Genomic DNA, 14,921 nt, shown 5'->3' on the forward strand with positions numbered 1-14,921 from the left:
GCAGTTCCCTGGAGTACAGCTCTGAAAGTGGCAAGAATATCCACATCAGATAAGGGATGAAGGGCAAGAAAGTCATGGCATTTTGACAAATAGCTGAGAGGGTCAGGATCATCAGTAGGTCTTCCGTATGTAGGAAAAGTTAACTTGATATGATCACTTTTTATTACAGCTTGGGTTGTAGCTGCAAGTGGTGATGGTTTGTCCCCTGAAAAAGGGCTAGAGCTTGAAGGAGGAGAGGTAGATTTAGCTTCCACCATAAGAAATTCAAGTTTTTTTTGTCCAGCAAGGCAGTTTTCTGTCCAAGAGTTGTGGTCAATTTTGTTATTTCAGTGCTATTTTGTTCAACTGTTTGGAATATCTGGTGGTTACTTTCTTGAGCATCTGTGTGAAAACATTAGAGCTCTTTAAAGTTCCACTTGAAGTTGCTCCACCATAATGCAGATTTCCGACAGAAGGGAGGTTTCAGAATTTTTCAGTTCCTCTTCCACCACCATTTTGATTCCCTTCACTATCTTATCCATTTCAGTTTCCATACTTTCCTTATGAGATAAAATCTTTGACATCAGTTGGCGATGATTTGCACTGATTTGATCTGCAAGAGCTGGAAAGTATTTACTAGAGGAAGTCTGACTCTCTTTGACACCCTCGTTCAGCTCTTTTTTTGGACCTTGTGCTTCTATTGCTTTATGTATTCGGTCCCAACCATCCGAGGTCTTTGCTGCAATTTTATTTAAATCAGGGGCTGGAGTAGGGATTACTCCTGGAAGTTCACATTGGGACTGAAACATTGAATACGGGGAGGAAGCAGTAAGAGTTAAGGGACCTCCTCCTGGATCAGGCAAGGTCTTCACGGCTTCTGTTTCCCAAGCAGGGGACTGATTGACCGATTGTGAATTTCCCAGGTGAGGAAAAAAGATGGAATGGCCATGGGCATCATGTGTCCCTACTTGAGGCAAATATGGTGTGGGGAAGTACGGCTGTAAGTGTGCACTAAAAGCACTGCCTGCACCATAAGTTCTTGCAGGGGTTTGGATATCAGGAGCTTCTATGTCAAGGGAAATTGATGGTGACACAGGCATGGGCTGCTGATTAGACATGATGTGACGTGTGAGTAATGAATGAAGTTACAGGTGAAATAATCACATAGTAGCATCAAAAGTCATTCAGCACAACAATCAAAATTTTACCACAAAAGCAAGCCCCAGCAGTACGCAAAACATTTCAACATTGCAGACCATATTTAAAGTAGTGTCACCTCAAAATCCAACAAAGATAATCAATACAAAGAAGCAATGAGGTAGCAGCTTTAACTCTTTCACTTAACTCAATATTCAATTTTATGTTTGGGCCCCACATTAGGTGCCACTTCTGTAGTGTAGGGTACTGAAATAGTTACTTACAATGCAAATTGTTGGCTGGCTGGCTGCGATGTCACTACTGCTGTGATCTGGCCTTGTTGACATATGAATCTGGACAGCTGAAGAATGTGTGACCAGTTACACCACACAAAGTAACCGTAATCATGAGTGGACGCGGTAAAACCGGAGGCAAAGCCCGCGCTAAGGCAAAGACCCGCTCCTCTTGTGCCGGGCTCCAGTTCCCAGTCGGCCGTGTTCACAGGCTGCTGCGCAAAGGCAACGAGTCTTAAAACCACACAGCTACTCGTTGATTATCCCTTACTGAATGTACTAATTAAAATATATATACATCCATATTCTGTCTGTGGGAGTGTGATAAAAAGTGCATTATTACACTAATTGAAGAAAATAACTATGGTTCAGTTTTGCTTTGCTGCAGTATTTCAGTTACAGTTATTTTGTCTGTTCTACTGACGGACTTTCACTGACATTCAGGTTACGACTTCTTCAGAGTTAAAAGAAGCCTTTTTACAGAGAAAAAAAATGGCATTGACATCCATATAAAACCTTTTGATTAGAAAAAACGTGTAATATCAAAAGCTTTCTTGGGGCCAGTGCAAAAAATAACATATGGGCCTCAGGCCCTATGAGATTAAACAGGGGACATACATTAAGTGAATTTTAATAAAGCAGCACTGTTGATATGTCAGTATATGTCAAAATATATTTTCCCCTTTTGTTAAACATGTAAATAATATATATTATATTTTAGAAAATGGGGCAAAGCCTCAAAAACCCCTTCAAACCTTATTTTGCCAATTAATTGTTGAATGTTTTGAGAATATTTTTTCTTAGTGTTGGTGTGATTCAGACGACTGTAGAGAGATTAATTTAGTTCCTCTGCTGGAAAACAAAAAACAAAAGTCACTAGTTCTGTTCAGGACTGTCTCGTCCCTAAAAGTACTGTTAGTGTCTGACACTGACTTATTTATTAATGTATTAGCAATGATTAACTGAGTTGTTGTTCTGCTGACAGGCAGGATTAACAGGTTCATATAAAAACATAAATGGAATCAATAAATAAGTATAAATGAAATTCATAACTCCTTTAATGTTACATTTCCTATTGTTGAGTCATATTCAAGACTTTGTGGAACTGTGAACTGCATAGACTCCATTCCGCTCCCCATCATCTAAACAGATCATTTAAAATAATAAATCCACTAAAACATGGGATTTATGTTTGATTATACTGCTCAAAGCAGATGGCCGCCCACCTAGACTCTGGTCCTGCTTGAGGTTTCTTTCTGTTAAAGGGGAGTTTTTCCTTACTGCTGTCGCCGAGTGCTTGCTCATGGGGGAATTGTTGGGTCTCTGTAAATTAAAGAGTGCAGTCTAGACCTGCTCTGTGTGAAAGGTGCCCTTAGATGACTTTTGTTGTAATTTGACAATATATAAATAAAATTGAATTGAATTGAATTACAAATTCAACATTGACATGAGGAACCTAAATCACTGCTGCTCACTTGTTTATAGTGTTGAAATCTAGAATCAGATGTGCAACCAGAGAAATAAAGGACTCAAATCCATCCGATGAACTCAGCCTTCAAAGCATTTCATCATCTCCAGTGATTATTACAATAACTTTGATATTATGATCATTTTCACATGAAAAGCAAGTCAGGTTTTTACTATGATGTGTGCAGCTCTGCGGTGTAACTTCCAGAAACAAATTATTTTGATCTATCAGTGTGGTTTTAGGACCAAATGTTATTTTGTGTCTCTGTATCAATAGACTAATATAACAACATGGTTATTGTAGTCTGTATATTTATCAGCATTTAACATTTTAACATTTAAGATATATCCATTTTAAAACACATTTGAAGCACATTTGATTACTGGATGTAAAAGCTCTTTTAGAGTAAGTGTACGGCCCTTAAAAGGAACTTTGGTTTGTTGTAATGATCAGATGAAGTTAACCTCTGAAGCCGTACAGGATGCATCTCTGCCTCTTCAGACCATACACCTTTGGTAGTTGTTTGTCAGGAAATTGACACAAAAGCATTTCTTCAATAAACACCATGGATGGATTACTGAATGGACCTAAAGAGCTCAAGAGGAATCCAGAGCCTCTGTTTGAACAGTTAAAGGAAGAGTTCACGGTTTCCTCGCTGTTCATTCCTCCTGTTCATACTGGCTGTTAAAAGATCAAAATGATGGAGGCCAAAATCCACAGCATGTAGGTTTGCCTTTATGGTTTTCTACAATCATTTGTATAGCAAACTATATTATATAGTATGATATGAGAGGATCGTCACATTCAGCTTCCTTTCATGTCCAGCAAGAACAATACAAATACTACAGCTGAGGGTCTGTTTCCAACCAACAGCAGAATGTTAACTGTCAGGTTAACCTGCCGAATATCTCAGAAAAAGATACAAAATGGAGGAAAAAACAACGAAAAAGGAAGGAAGAGGTCAGTCTGCTTTGGAAAAACTAGGTGGGCTGAGCTGCTGAATTTGGCACCGCCCAGCAAAAAAAAAAAAATCCGCGCCACCAGTCCTCTTTTACGTCCGCAGACAGGCTTTAAATAGAGAAGTTCTAACTAGATGCATCACATTCGACTTTTAGCGTATCTAAAAGAAGGCTTGTGAAAATGAGTGGTAGAGGCAAAGGCGGTAAGGGACTCGGTAAAGGAGGCGCTAAGCGTCACCGTAAAGTCCTCCGTGATAACATCCAGGGAATCACCAAGCCCGCCATCCGCCGTCTGGCTCGCCGTGGCGGTGTGAAGCGTATCTCCGGTCTGATCTACGAAGAGACCCGCGGAGTGTTGAAGGTGTTCCTGGAGAATGTGATCCGTGATGCCGTCACCTACACCGAGCATGCCAAGAGGAAGACCGTGACCGCCATGGATGTGGTTTATGCTCTGAAGAGGCAGGGACGCACTCTGTACGGCTTCGGAGGTTAAACGTGATCCTGACCTACTGATCTCAAAACACAAAGGCTCTTTTAAGAGCCACCCACCTCCTCTCAAGAGCTGTCCTTTTGTGTGATAGGTTATACATTGACATATTACTGTAAATGAAACCACATAATGGTCTCTATTATTTGAACATTTACTGCAACTTGTGTTCAAGCTCACTGTAAAGGGGAGATACAGTATATAAGCAGTAGAGGCTTAATTAGTTTATCTAATTGCCAATGCCTGAAAATTATAGGTATTTTTTTTTTTTTTTTTCTTAGATGAAGTTCTGATAACACCCTCTTATACTAAATGGGGATAGAAAGAAGTTCTATTGCACACATTTATATTCAGTTTTACACTTGTATGTAATGCTTCTTTTATCAAGAAAAAGAAAAATTGAAGCGTGCACTATACTAATCTCAAACAATGGATTGTATTTCATAACTTCAGGATAAGTAAATAACCTTACATCCATGTTGTGTATAAAATGATTTGAACAACACTTCCTGAAACTTGTGTTAAAAACTCCCAGCTCACAATAAAGATAAGACATATTTTGTAAGTATTAATGGTTATTATTAGACTGAAGGAATCACTGTTAGTCTTCTTGTGGAGCAGAGAAACATGATCTTCATGTGTCAGTTGGGTCCAAAATGGGAGAATCAATAAAATTCATCTAACATTATTTTTGAAAAGTATTATTATTTCAGAGGGAATAGCACCAAAAATTGTGGATTACAGACTGATTAAATAAATCCACGGATCTTTTAATGTTTTATCATAGATCAGTAAAACATATCAGCTTGTGGAATGCTAAACCTAAATACAATATGTTTATTTCACTATAGTTAAGGATTTTTGGACAGTATATTATATTATAAACAGTGGAGACTCTTCAGATGAGGTGGGCAGCTCTCTAAGTAAAAAGGCGGTCAGATTGTTCATCAAAGGTTGGGCGGTGTTTGTGTTGCGCATGCTCAGTCTCACTCACAAGAATTCAACCAATCCTGTATGAGCAACGGCGCAGTAAAGTTTGCATCAGATGGATATATAGAGGCTGTTTGAAGCTGTTGGAGTTATTCGTTTGAGAAAATCCAGCGAACTAACCATGCCTGATCCAGTTAAGGCCCCGAAGAAAGGGTCCAAGAAGGCCGTGTCTAAAGCCACCAAGACCGGCAAGAAGAAGAGAAAGACCAGGAAGGAGAGCTACGCCATCTACGTGTACAAGGTGTTGAAACAGGTCCACCCCGACACCGGCATCTCCTCCAAGGCCATGGGCATCATGAACTCCTTTGTTGGGGACATCTTTGAGCGCATCGCCGGTGAGGCTTCCCGCCTTGCTCACTACAACAAGCGCTCCACCATCACCTCCAGGGAGATCCAGACCGCCGTCCGCCTGCTGCTGCCCGGTGAGCTGGCCAAACACGCCGTGTCTGAGGGCACCAAGGCCGTCACCAAGTACACCAGCTCCAAGTAAATCTGCTGTTTGTACCAACAACTCAAAGGTCCTTTTCAGGACCACCCACACCTTCACCTGAGAGCTTGATTCCCTCAAAATGTGATCAGTTTCTTTGACTTTAGGCTACATCGTGACTGTACTAAACAAAGCACAAACGAATGAATCTTATTTCTATATAAAGCATTACCAGTATTTCTCAGTACAAGTGTTGTCTGTTAGGAAGGTCATTGAGAGGCTTGACTGAATTCTTAAGTGCCAAAAAGTTTAAAATTTCCTATAAATTTGAAACTAATCCTCCCACTGACCCGTGTTTTTTATTTAAGAAGCAAATGTTCCCTTACATATATCAGTTCACATGTTTAATACACAGCTTAGATCATATAACAATAATACAATATAAACTAATGTGTTTGGTTCACAGTGAGCATGCAGTCACAGTAGCCACATCCACAGCTGACCTGCACAGTCAAATGATGTCATGACAAAGATACAAGCTGGAAAGTATTTTGATGATGAGGCCATACAGGTCATATCAGGCTCAAGTCCAGGCAGCAGCTTCTGTGGGATAGAAAAAGTATCTGGAAAATGACACTTTGATGTGTGAGTTTTCAAAATAACTTGACAGAACAAGAGAAGCAGTCTGGAAAATCAAACATATCAAATAGTCGTTATGTCAACATTATTGTGTCTAACCCTTGTGCTTGTGTTTCTGTGGATGTTAATGACGGAATAAAAACGGAGGCAAAGAAACCAGAAACAAGACATGAACATACTGTAGAAATAAAAAGGAGCAAGGGATAATTAAATATATTAAATAGAAACATACAAGTGACAAGATAAAATATATTTTGACATAAATATACAATGTTTTTTGTTCATCGTTGAGATAAATTAAAAAAAAACAAACTTGAGCCTTTATTGTTGAAATATTTAAAGGTGTATGACGATGAGTGTGTTGTTCTGAGACAAACATAAAATGAATATACAGCACGTGAAACAACAGCAAATAATACTGCTATGCACATTACACATCATAATAGTTTAGTACAATCATGGCTGCCAAAGGCTCAGTGAAGTTTTTACATGTCTTCCTGCAGTGAACATCACAGCAGGTTAACTGAAAACTGAAAATTGATTCAGGACACAGGAGGGCGCCTTCATCCTGCTAACCAGGGATGTAGAGGAGGTTAAAGCTCCTTAACTCAGTTTGTCTACAAATTCAGTTAACAGCATCTTTTTAGGCTGATTAAAAATGTTGATTAGAAAAATGTATCATGTCATACATACTGGTTAATAGTGTGAGACTGATATAAGTCATTAGTTAGTTAGTTAGTTGGTTAGTTAGTAACTGCTTGTCTAAGAAAACTTACAAACAACACAAATCGTCACCAAACATCTATTATGAACTCTTAATAGCTTAAAACTAGAATGAACATGTCAAGTTCTTCTAATTTATATTCTGATTAGACTGAATGCAGTTTTTCATATGTGTATTATCATTATGATAAAATGATTCCTAAATTATTTCTGGACTAGAAAAAGTGGAGTAACTTTACCTGTGATGGTGCAATAAATCAATCACAGTTGTCAGAAACACTAATCATGACAGTTTTAGATGCATTTCTTTGTTGACAATTAAACAAAAATAACAGAAAGTCTTCAGCACAGCAGGCAGTTTTGTGGATTGAGAGATTAAACCACGAACAAAATGAGTCACAAGAAGTTTGAATCAAGTCTGGATTAAAACTTTACAACCCAGAAGCGTCTGACTGTGAGGTGACAGAGCTAAACACTGAACCAACATGACAGCCTCATTCTGAACTTTCATCTTCATGAAAATCAACATAAGAACTAATTAATAAAAACTAATTAAATTACCTCAAGTTTATGATTACATAATATCTGTTGTCTTATGTGTGTCAGAAGTCATCAAAATGTCTTCACATCCAAATTAATCCTCAATATTTCTTCAGTTTTTCAGGCCTGAATACAAAATCCTCTTTATTGACTGAAGGTTCAAATAAAATCTCAGTTTGTTAAAAGCAACAAGTGATAGAAAACTCTGCTCATTTCTCTGTGACAAAACGGTTTTTGTGAAGAAAGTTGAAAGTTGAAAGTGACTGACAAACATTCTTCTGCCTCAAATAAACTCTCATATTAGTTTCACATTTTCTCCAGAAGCTTTAAATGAGATCCTGAAATAAAGACAGAAGAAAATACTCTGTTCATTCTTGAAAGTAAACTGCTTTATTTATTCTGTAAAGCTTCAGATTGTTCACACATCCAATCAGTAAAGTCTGTTAAATGACTCTTGTTCAATGATTTCATGTTCAGATTCACTTCATCCACACAATCAGTTAGTTTAACCCAGAATGTCAGCTATGTACAAGAACATAATAATGATTAATTTATGGATTATTGTCAAGATAATTAGTTTTATAACACATTTCTTTACACATTTACAAAATGATAAGAAAATAAATAAAAGAAGGTCTGGTGTTTTCTCTGTTTAAGATGTTGAAGTGGAAGAGAAACAACATCATACAGATACATCAATACAAGAATCTAACATTTAGAACAAAGACAAGTTTACATTTCATTTCATCTGAAGAAATGTCAGTAAAGGTTAAAAACATCTTCATGAGCAGTGATAACCTCCATGGATAAAAACACAGGAAAAAAGTGACATTTAAAGAAACTCAACAACAACAAAAAAAAAAGAAAACAAAAAAAGGTGTTGACAATTCCAGTTTGATTGACAGCTGATCTCTGTGCAGTTCAGAAACATCACAGCAACGACCTCTCAGAAACAATGGAGACAAACAAAATGAAGAATTACAACAGAATCTGACACATGAAATCTGAAATGACTTCTGTCTATTTGAGTTTACAGAACTCAGCTGTGTCTCCATAAAAATAGCAAAGCCAAAGTCCAGCATAGAGAGGCTGAGTGAATGTGGTCTGGACTCTGTGGAGGAGAGTCATGGTTTCAGAGACGCTGTAGAAGGACAGAATACCTGCTCTGTGATCCAGATACACTCCTAGTCTGGAGGAACGAGGACCTGAGACGGGAGTTGAGACATTGTTGTAAAAACATGAATAACTGTTAATGTAACAATCAAAAGCCCAAGATTTGTCATTGCGTCCAAATCCACATTTATTCCCTGTTCTGCTGATATTCTTGTATGCAACTGCTACACAAACTCCTCTCCCTCTCCACTCCACCTCCCAGTAACAACGTTCAGTCAGACTCGCTCTGCTCAGGACCTGACAACATGTAGTGAATCTATCCGGGTGACTAGAATAAGACTGTTGTTGACTCATGAATGTTGCTTTTCTGTTCTCCTCAGATAATAACAGATATGTGTTTGCTGTGTTTGGATCCAGTGTGATTTCACATGAATATTTTAAGAACTCAGCTCTGGTCTTGGGTTCTGGTTGTGGCAGTAAAACGTCCACATCAGTCACTGCCAGTGAGATGTTTGTCCATTTCTCCCTCAGGATGTCCTGTAGTTGATCTCTGAGCTCTGACACAGCTGCTGTCACATCCTCAAAGTAGCTCAGAGGACGGATATTGATGCTGGATGAGTCTGTAGGTTCACTGAGTTGTGACAGTGAGGGGTAGTTGTGTAGAAACTGGTTGTGATCCTCTGTGTGTGAGAACTGCTTCAGTTCAGCGTCTTTCCTCTTCAGCTCAGTGATCTCCTGCTCCAGCTTCTCCTGAAGCTCTTTGACTCGACTCACTTCAGTTTCCTGCTGGGATCTGATCTGCTGCTTCACATCAGAGCTTCTTTTCTGGATGAGACGGATCAGCTCAGTGAAGATCTTCTCACTGTCCTCCACTGCTTTATCAGCAGAGCGACTGACGGCCTCCACCTCCTGTTGAAGCAGCTTCACATCTTCCTCTCTGTCCTGGATTCTCTGCTGGATGTTTTGTCGACTCACCTCGAGCTCTCTCTGCCTCTCAGTCCTTTCTGCTGCAGCTGAGACTGTGTCGTGGCCTTTATGTTCATCCACAGGGCAGAGATAACAGATACACAGCTGATCAGTACGGCAGAACATCTTCATCACCTCATCATGACGAGAGCAGATGTTCTCCTGGAGCTTCTTGGAGGGGTCGACCAGCTTGTGTTTTTTTAATTGACCTACATTGTAGTGAAGCTGGAGGTGTTTCTCACAGTAAGAGATCAGACACACCAGACAGGACTTGAGGGCTTTCATCTTCCTCCCAGTGCAGACATCACAGGCCACATCTTCAGGTCCAGCATAGCAGTGATCAGCAGGAGCAGCTTGGAGTCCAGTCTTCTTCAGCTCCTCCATTAAATCTGCTAACATGGTGTTTTTCACCAGGACAGGCCTCGGTGTGAAGGTCTGTCTGCACTGAGGGCAGCTGTAGATTTTCTTCTCATTTTCTTCATCCCAGAAACCTTTAATACAGTTCATGCAGTAGCTGTGTCCACAGGGAATAGTCACCGGATCCTTCAGTAGATCCAGACAGATCGAACAGCAGAATTTTTCTCCGTCCAGCTGAGCTCCTTGCTGCGCCATTTCACCTCTCAGTGACAATGACTGTCTGAGTTTCACTTTCTGAGAAGTGAAACTAGTTTGAGCCCTGATCTAAACAGCATGTGTTTCTGCAGTGAATGGAGGCTGCAGCTCTTTTACATGTTGGTTACACCCATCTTCAAACTGTAGATCTGAAGGGGAGGGAACAAGGAAATATGTGGACAGAGTGGAGCTTGTTGTGTTTGAGAGCAGGAAGAAGAGGGAGGAGTTATCAAGCTATGATTCATTCCAGGAAGAGGATCAGTTTGAGAGAGATACTGTGTGTTTAACCCTTTATTTACAATGAAGTTTGTGTCTCATTTGAAAACACTCGTCATCTGCTTTTTTGTGGCAAAGTAATCTTGGGACTTTGGGAACGATCTACAGGTGGCTCCTCATTTCTCTGAATTCCTGTATTCTCCTAAAATCCAGCTCAATTCAACCTTTTATTAAATGCAAAATTTAAACACAACGGATAAAGAATGAAGACATCAAACACTGTTGTAAAATAATAAAATTCCCAAAATGTGATAAAAGAGTATTTGGTTTAAGACCTTTTAGCATTTTAAACTCTGAACTGTTTTAAGATAATTAAATAGAAGCCATATTCAAATATTAATTCAAATGTTAGACTTAAAAACAATACAAAAAGACAAAAAATAAGTTATGTTGTTGCAGCTCTGAATCCCACAGGACATGAACTCACAGGATTATTTGGCTCTGCAGTTAAACTGGAGACTGTAATGACTTCTCATCATACCGGTAAAGGATCTAAGTTTAATTAATCAGTGTTTTTTTTACACAAAAGCATCTTTGTAAAGGGAAACTCATAAAAACAACCCAAACACACCATGGTAAACTGAAATTCAGTAGCTGGACCCAATACTGGCAAACAGTCCATATAAAAAAGTTTTTCTTAATTTTGCCCTGAATATATTTTTTAATGTTACCAGAGTAACTCAATAACATCAATCTTAAGAGTTTCACAACAGACGTTATATTATTCTCTCATTGTAAATTATTTTGCTATGTGGGCCTATCTGATTCAGAACAGGTGAATTACCACAGACGTCCGGTCAGAGATGAGAATTTAGTTAACTAGTGCAGTGCCCATTCAAAATGTGCCTGTTCAGAACGGGATGATTTCTCGATACCTAGAGAGAGTTGTGCCTGTCCCCTAAATGCCACTTATGCAGACTATTGGTAGACGCTACGATTTACCGATGCTCTCTAAACGCCTGAGATACAGGCTATCAGTAGACTCTACAATTTATCAGTGTTCCCTGAATGCCTCACCTGCAGGCTATCGTTAGACGCTACAATTTACCGATGTTCCATAAACACCTCACGCGCAGAATATCTGGAGATTAAAATTTTGAGTTGAACTGAAGTTGATCTGATGAACTGTAGAGCCCGTTCAAAATGTGTCTGAGACATCCTGCACTATGTCTTGAAAATACATACAATGTTCCCGTGCATGAGAACGGGAATAGAGCTTAACTTTATAAACTTTTTCAATTCATTCTCTATTTTAATTCTTATCACTAAGGATGTAATCCCATCTCTGACGACAGTGTAGGTTGCAATGGCAGAGTGGCGTTGTCCGTATTGCCGCTCGTTGAATCCACATGCAGAAGAAGAAGCAGAAGCAACCTTGTTTATGAGGTTTATATCAAATGTGATGTAGCTGTAATTGTATCCTATATCCGATATTATCTAACCATCGGTGATTTCTCATTTTTGATGAGTTTTAGATTAGGCCATCCCTGACTTCACTTAAACCTCTACAATCTTTTTCAGTTTTAGCTGCCACTTGGAAATACCATTAATGTGAATATATTGGCGTAATGAACAGTGTGTTGTACTGTGAGACTCTAGCCACAATTAAAGTTTAAGTTAAAATGCATGTTTATGGGGTTACTAGGGCCATGGTTTTTAAAAAGCGTCCAAGTTTGCAGTATGATGGAGACAACATTACCACATTAGAAATGTCTCAACATTCAGCTTAGCATTTGCAGGGACTGATAGCACCAAAACATGATACAAGTTAAATTTGATGCATGAGAAATAAAATAAAATGTTGGTGCACAGACAGCAGAGGAAGCAGTTCTTTAGTGAGAGTGATGTGGCTCTTAAAAGAGCCGTTATTGGTTAGTGGAGCAGAAGACAGTTTAAGCTCTCTCTCCACGGATACGACGGGCCAGCTGGATGTCTTTGGGCATGATGGTGACCCTCTTGGCGTGGATGGCGCACAGGTTGGTGTCCTCGAACAGGCCGACCAGGTAAGCCTCGCTGGCCTCCTGCAGAGCCATGACAGCGGAGCTCTGGAAGCGCAGGTCGGTCTTGAAATCCTGAGCGATTTCTCTGACCAGGCGCTGAAAGGGCAGCTTGCGGATCAGCAGCTCGGTGGATTTCTGGTAGCGACGGATCTCTCTGAGAGCCACGGTACCGGGCCTGTAACGGTGAGGCTTCTTGACGCCGCCGGTGGCCGGGGCGCTCTTACGGGCAGCCTTGGTGGCCAGCTGCTTTCTGGGGGCTTTGCCTCCGGTAGATTTACGGGCGGTCTGCTTGGTTCTTGCCATCTCTTCTTCTTTCTCTAATCAGGAGAAATTAGTAGCGAGAAGAGGAGACACGCTGCTCTTAAAGTGTCGGAGCGGCTGTGTAAGTGTGACGCTGCTTCAGACCTCCGGGTCCTGATTGGTGAGCGGCTCCTCCTGGAGCTCAGCACCGCCTACAGGAGCCCGAACCTCCGCTGCTTATTGGACATGAGTCGTTTGAAAAAGTCCGCCAAAATGAGAGCGGGTCTCCCTCTGCTGCTGTGCTGGAAGCCTCTTTTGTGGTGGGTGGGACATCAGCCCCCCGCCTGCTCCGTCGACATATAAAGGAGGGTTTGGTATGTTTGCGCCACAGTTTCTTTGAGTACAGACTCTAGAAAGTGACCGTAATCATGAGTGGACGCGGCAAAACCGGAGGCAAAGCCCGTGCTAAGGCAAAGACCCGCTCTTCTCGTGCCGGGCTCCAGTTCCCAGTCGGCCGTGTTCACAGGCTGCTGCGCAAAGGCAACTATGCGGAGCGTGTGGGTGCCGGCGCCCCCGTCTACCTGGCGGCTGTGCTGGAGTACCTGACCGCTGAGATCCTGGAGCTGGCTGGAAACGCTGCTCGCGACAACAAGAAGACCAGGATCATCCCCCGTCACCTGCAGCTGGCTGTCCGCAACGACGAGGAGCTCAACAAACTGCTGGGCGGAGTGACCATCGCTCAGGGCGGCGTGCTGCCCAACATCCAGGCTGTCTTGTTGCCCAAGAAGACCGAGAAGCCCGCCAAGAAGTAAATCTGGTGCCTGGCTGACTGCTGGAAACCAAGCAAAGGCTCTTTTAAGAGCCACACACTCCTGATAAAGAACACAGATCCTCATATCTCTGTGATACTGTTGTTAAGACATAAATTATGTTCACAATGTATCAAAGTATTGATGTTCAGTGTTACAATATATGTTAACTGCATTGAAATCATGATGTTGGTTGTGTTGCCATAAAAATATCAGCAATTAATGTTAATGTAAAGAAGATAATATAGTCTATAGTTGTAGAAATCATACTTACCATTTAACAATGATTAATCTATATATTAGCCTGTATGACATCTACACAGTCATAATCATGTTAAACATTTTGAGGGTCTTTGCTGTAAGACACATTAAGAGGAAGCCTTTTTGATTTATCTGTTCATCCAACATATAAATCATAATGCAATTATCATAATGATAATTCATTTACAGTTCTGTCATCCTGAAAAAAAACTGTGACATTCAGTATGACACTGAGTTAACAGAAAATGCAGGATCCAGTGTAACATTTTTCCCCAACTGGTCCACTTGGCCAGTAAATCATAGTTTTATTGGCCCCATAGCCCCTTGTATTTCACTGGCCTGAAAGCCAAAAATGAAAATAACACTTTCTTTCCTTTTTCCCCACATAATTCTGGTGATGTATTCATAATTTGTGAAACACCGATGTTCCCTTTAGATTTGGTAGTTTTCCTTTAGTTATGGATATGTAATGTTGATATATTACACACATATGCAACATATAAAATCAGGCACATATTGGATCAGTATTGTGTATAAATGATGGCAGTTATTCATTGCTGTCAACAGTGTTCTCTTCTATAAAGGTAAAAGCAGAATTCATTTAGGATTGCTTTAAAAATTAGTTTCAGCCTATAACTATAATTATACCTGCATCAACAAGGAATTACATTTCAGTAACCCCTTCAAAACTGTAAAAGCATTTGAAACACACAAGGGCAGATGTGTTTGAAATAACAAACAGAAGAAAAATGTGATTTAAAACAAATTTCCTGCATTTCTACACCTCCTGACCTCTTGGATTAAGTCAAGAAACAGCCACTTGCACTAGTCTGGATTAGATAGATTGAGGGTTCTATGAAAACCAAGAATGCATCAAGAAGTTTATAACTGGGTGGATCGGGACAGGAAATGATTATTAGAAGAATTTCATATTTAATGTTATACAGGAATGAATAATGATAACTTCAAAAGCAGATAATTTTAACCTATATTATCTCAAAT

At 40.1% G+C, this 14,921-nt stretch overlaps 5 protein-coding genes across 5 annotated transcripts; 3 read left to right on the forward strand and 2 right to left on the reverse strand.

The window, feature by feature from the left end:
- Nucleotides 1-3,976: 3,976 nt before the first annotated feature.
- Nucleotides 3,977-4,382, forward strand: LOC137194653 (histone H4). Its single transcript, XM_067606751.1, has one exon. It carries the CDS (start codon nt 4,018-4,020, stop codon nt 4,327-4,329), a length of 312 nt encoding a protein of 103 aa, XP_067462852.1. The 5' UTR covers nt 3,977-4,017; the 3' UTR covers nt 4,330-4,382.
- Nucleotides 4,383-5,419: 1,037 nt separating this feature from the next.
- Nucleotides 5,420-5,849, forward strand: LOC137194649 (histone H2B 3-like). Its single transcript, XM_067606747.1, has one exon. The coding sequence runs from the start codon at nt 5,435-5,437 to the stop codon at nt 5,801-5,803; it is 369 nt and encodes a 122-aa protein (XP_067462848.1). The 5' UTR covers nt 5,420-5,434; the 3' UTR covers nt 5,804-5,849.
- Nucleotides 5,850-8,009: 2,160 nt separating this feature from the next.
- On the reverse strand, nt 8,010-10,391 carry LOC137194641 (tripartite motif-containing protein 16-like). Its single transcript, XM_067606741.1, has one exon. It carries the CDS (start codon nt 10,331-10,333, stop codon nt 8,663-8,665), a length of 1,671 nt encoding a protein of 556 aa, XP_067462842.1. The 5' UTR covers nt 10,334-10,391; the 3' UTR covers nt 8,010-8,662.
- A 1,655-nt stretch (nt 10,392-12,046) lies between these two features.
- On the reverse strand, nt 12,047-12,992 carry LOC137194644 (histone H3). The gene has a single exon (XM_067606743.1). The coding sequence runs from the start codon at nt 12,910-12,912 to the stop codon at nt 12,502-12,504; it is 411 nt and encodes a 136-aa protein (XP_067462844.1). The 5' UTR covers nt 12,913-12,992; the 3' UTR covers nt 12,047-12,501.
- Nucleotides 12,993-13,198: 206 nt separating this feature from the next.
- LOC137194646 (histone H2A-like) lies at nt 13,199-14,012 on the forward strand. The gene has a single exon (XM_067606745.1). It carries the CDS (start codon nt 13,278-13,280, stop codon nt 13,659-13,661), a length of 384 nt encoding a protein of 127 aa, XP_067462846.1. The 5' UTR covers nt 13,199-13,277; the 3' UTR covers nt 13,662-14,012.
- Nucleotides 14,013-14,921: the final 909 nt, after the last annotated feature.

The sequence above is a fragment of the Thunnus thynnus genome, chromosome 12 (genome assembly GCF_963924715.1).
Source record: "Thunnus thynnus chromosome 12, fThuThy2.1, whole genome shotgun sequence".
Taxonomy (NCBI): Eukaryota; Metazoa; Chordata; class Actinopteri; order Scombriformes; family Scombridae; genus Thunnus; species Thunnus thynnus.

Coding starts and splice junctions, on each gene's coding strand:
- LOC137194653 (XM_067606751.1), top strand. CDS start 4,018: ATGAGTGGTAGAGGCAAAGGCGGTAAGGGACTCGGTAAAGGAGGCGCT.
- LOC137194646 (XM_067606745.1), top strand. CDS start 13,278: ATGAGTGGACGCGGCAAAACCGGAGGCAAAGCCCGTGCTAAGGCAAAG.
- LOC137194641 (XM_067606741.1), bottom strand. CDS start 10,333: ATGGCGCAGCAAGGAGCTCAGCTGGACGGAGAAAAATTCTGCTGTTCG.
- LOC137194644 (XM_067606743.1), bottom strand. CDS start 12,912: ATGGCAAGAACCAAGCAGACCGCCCGTAAATCTACCGGAGGCAAAGCC.
- LOC137194649 (XM_067606747.1), top strand. CDS start 5,435: ATGCCTGATCCAGTTAAGGCCCCGAAGAAAGGGTCCAAGAAGGCCGTG.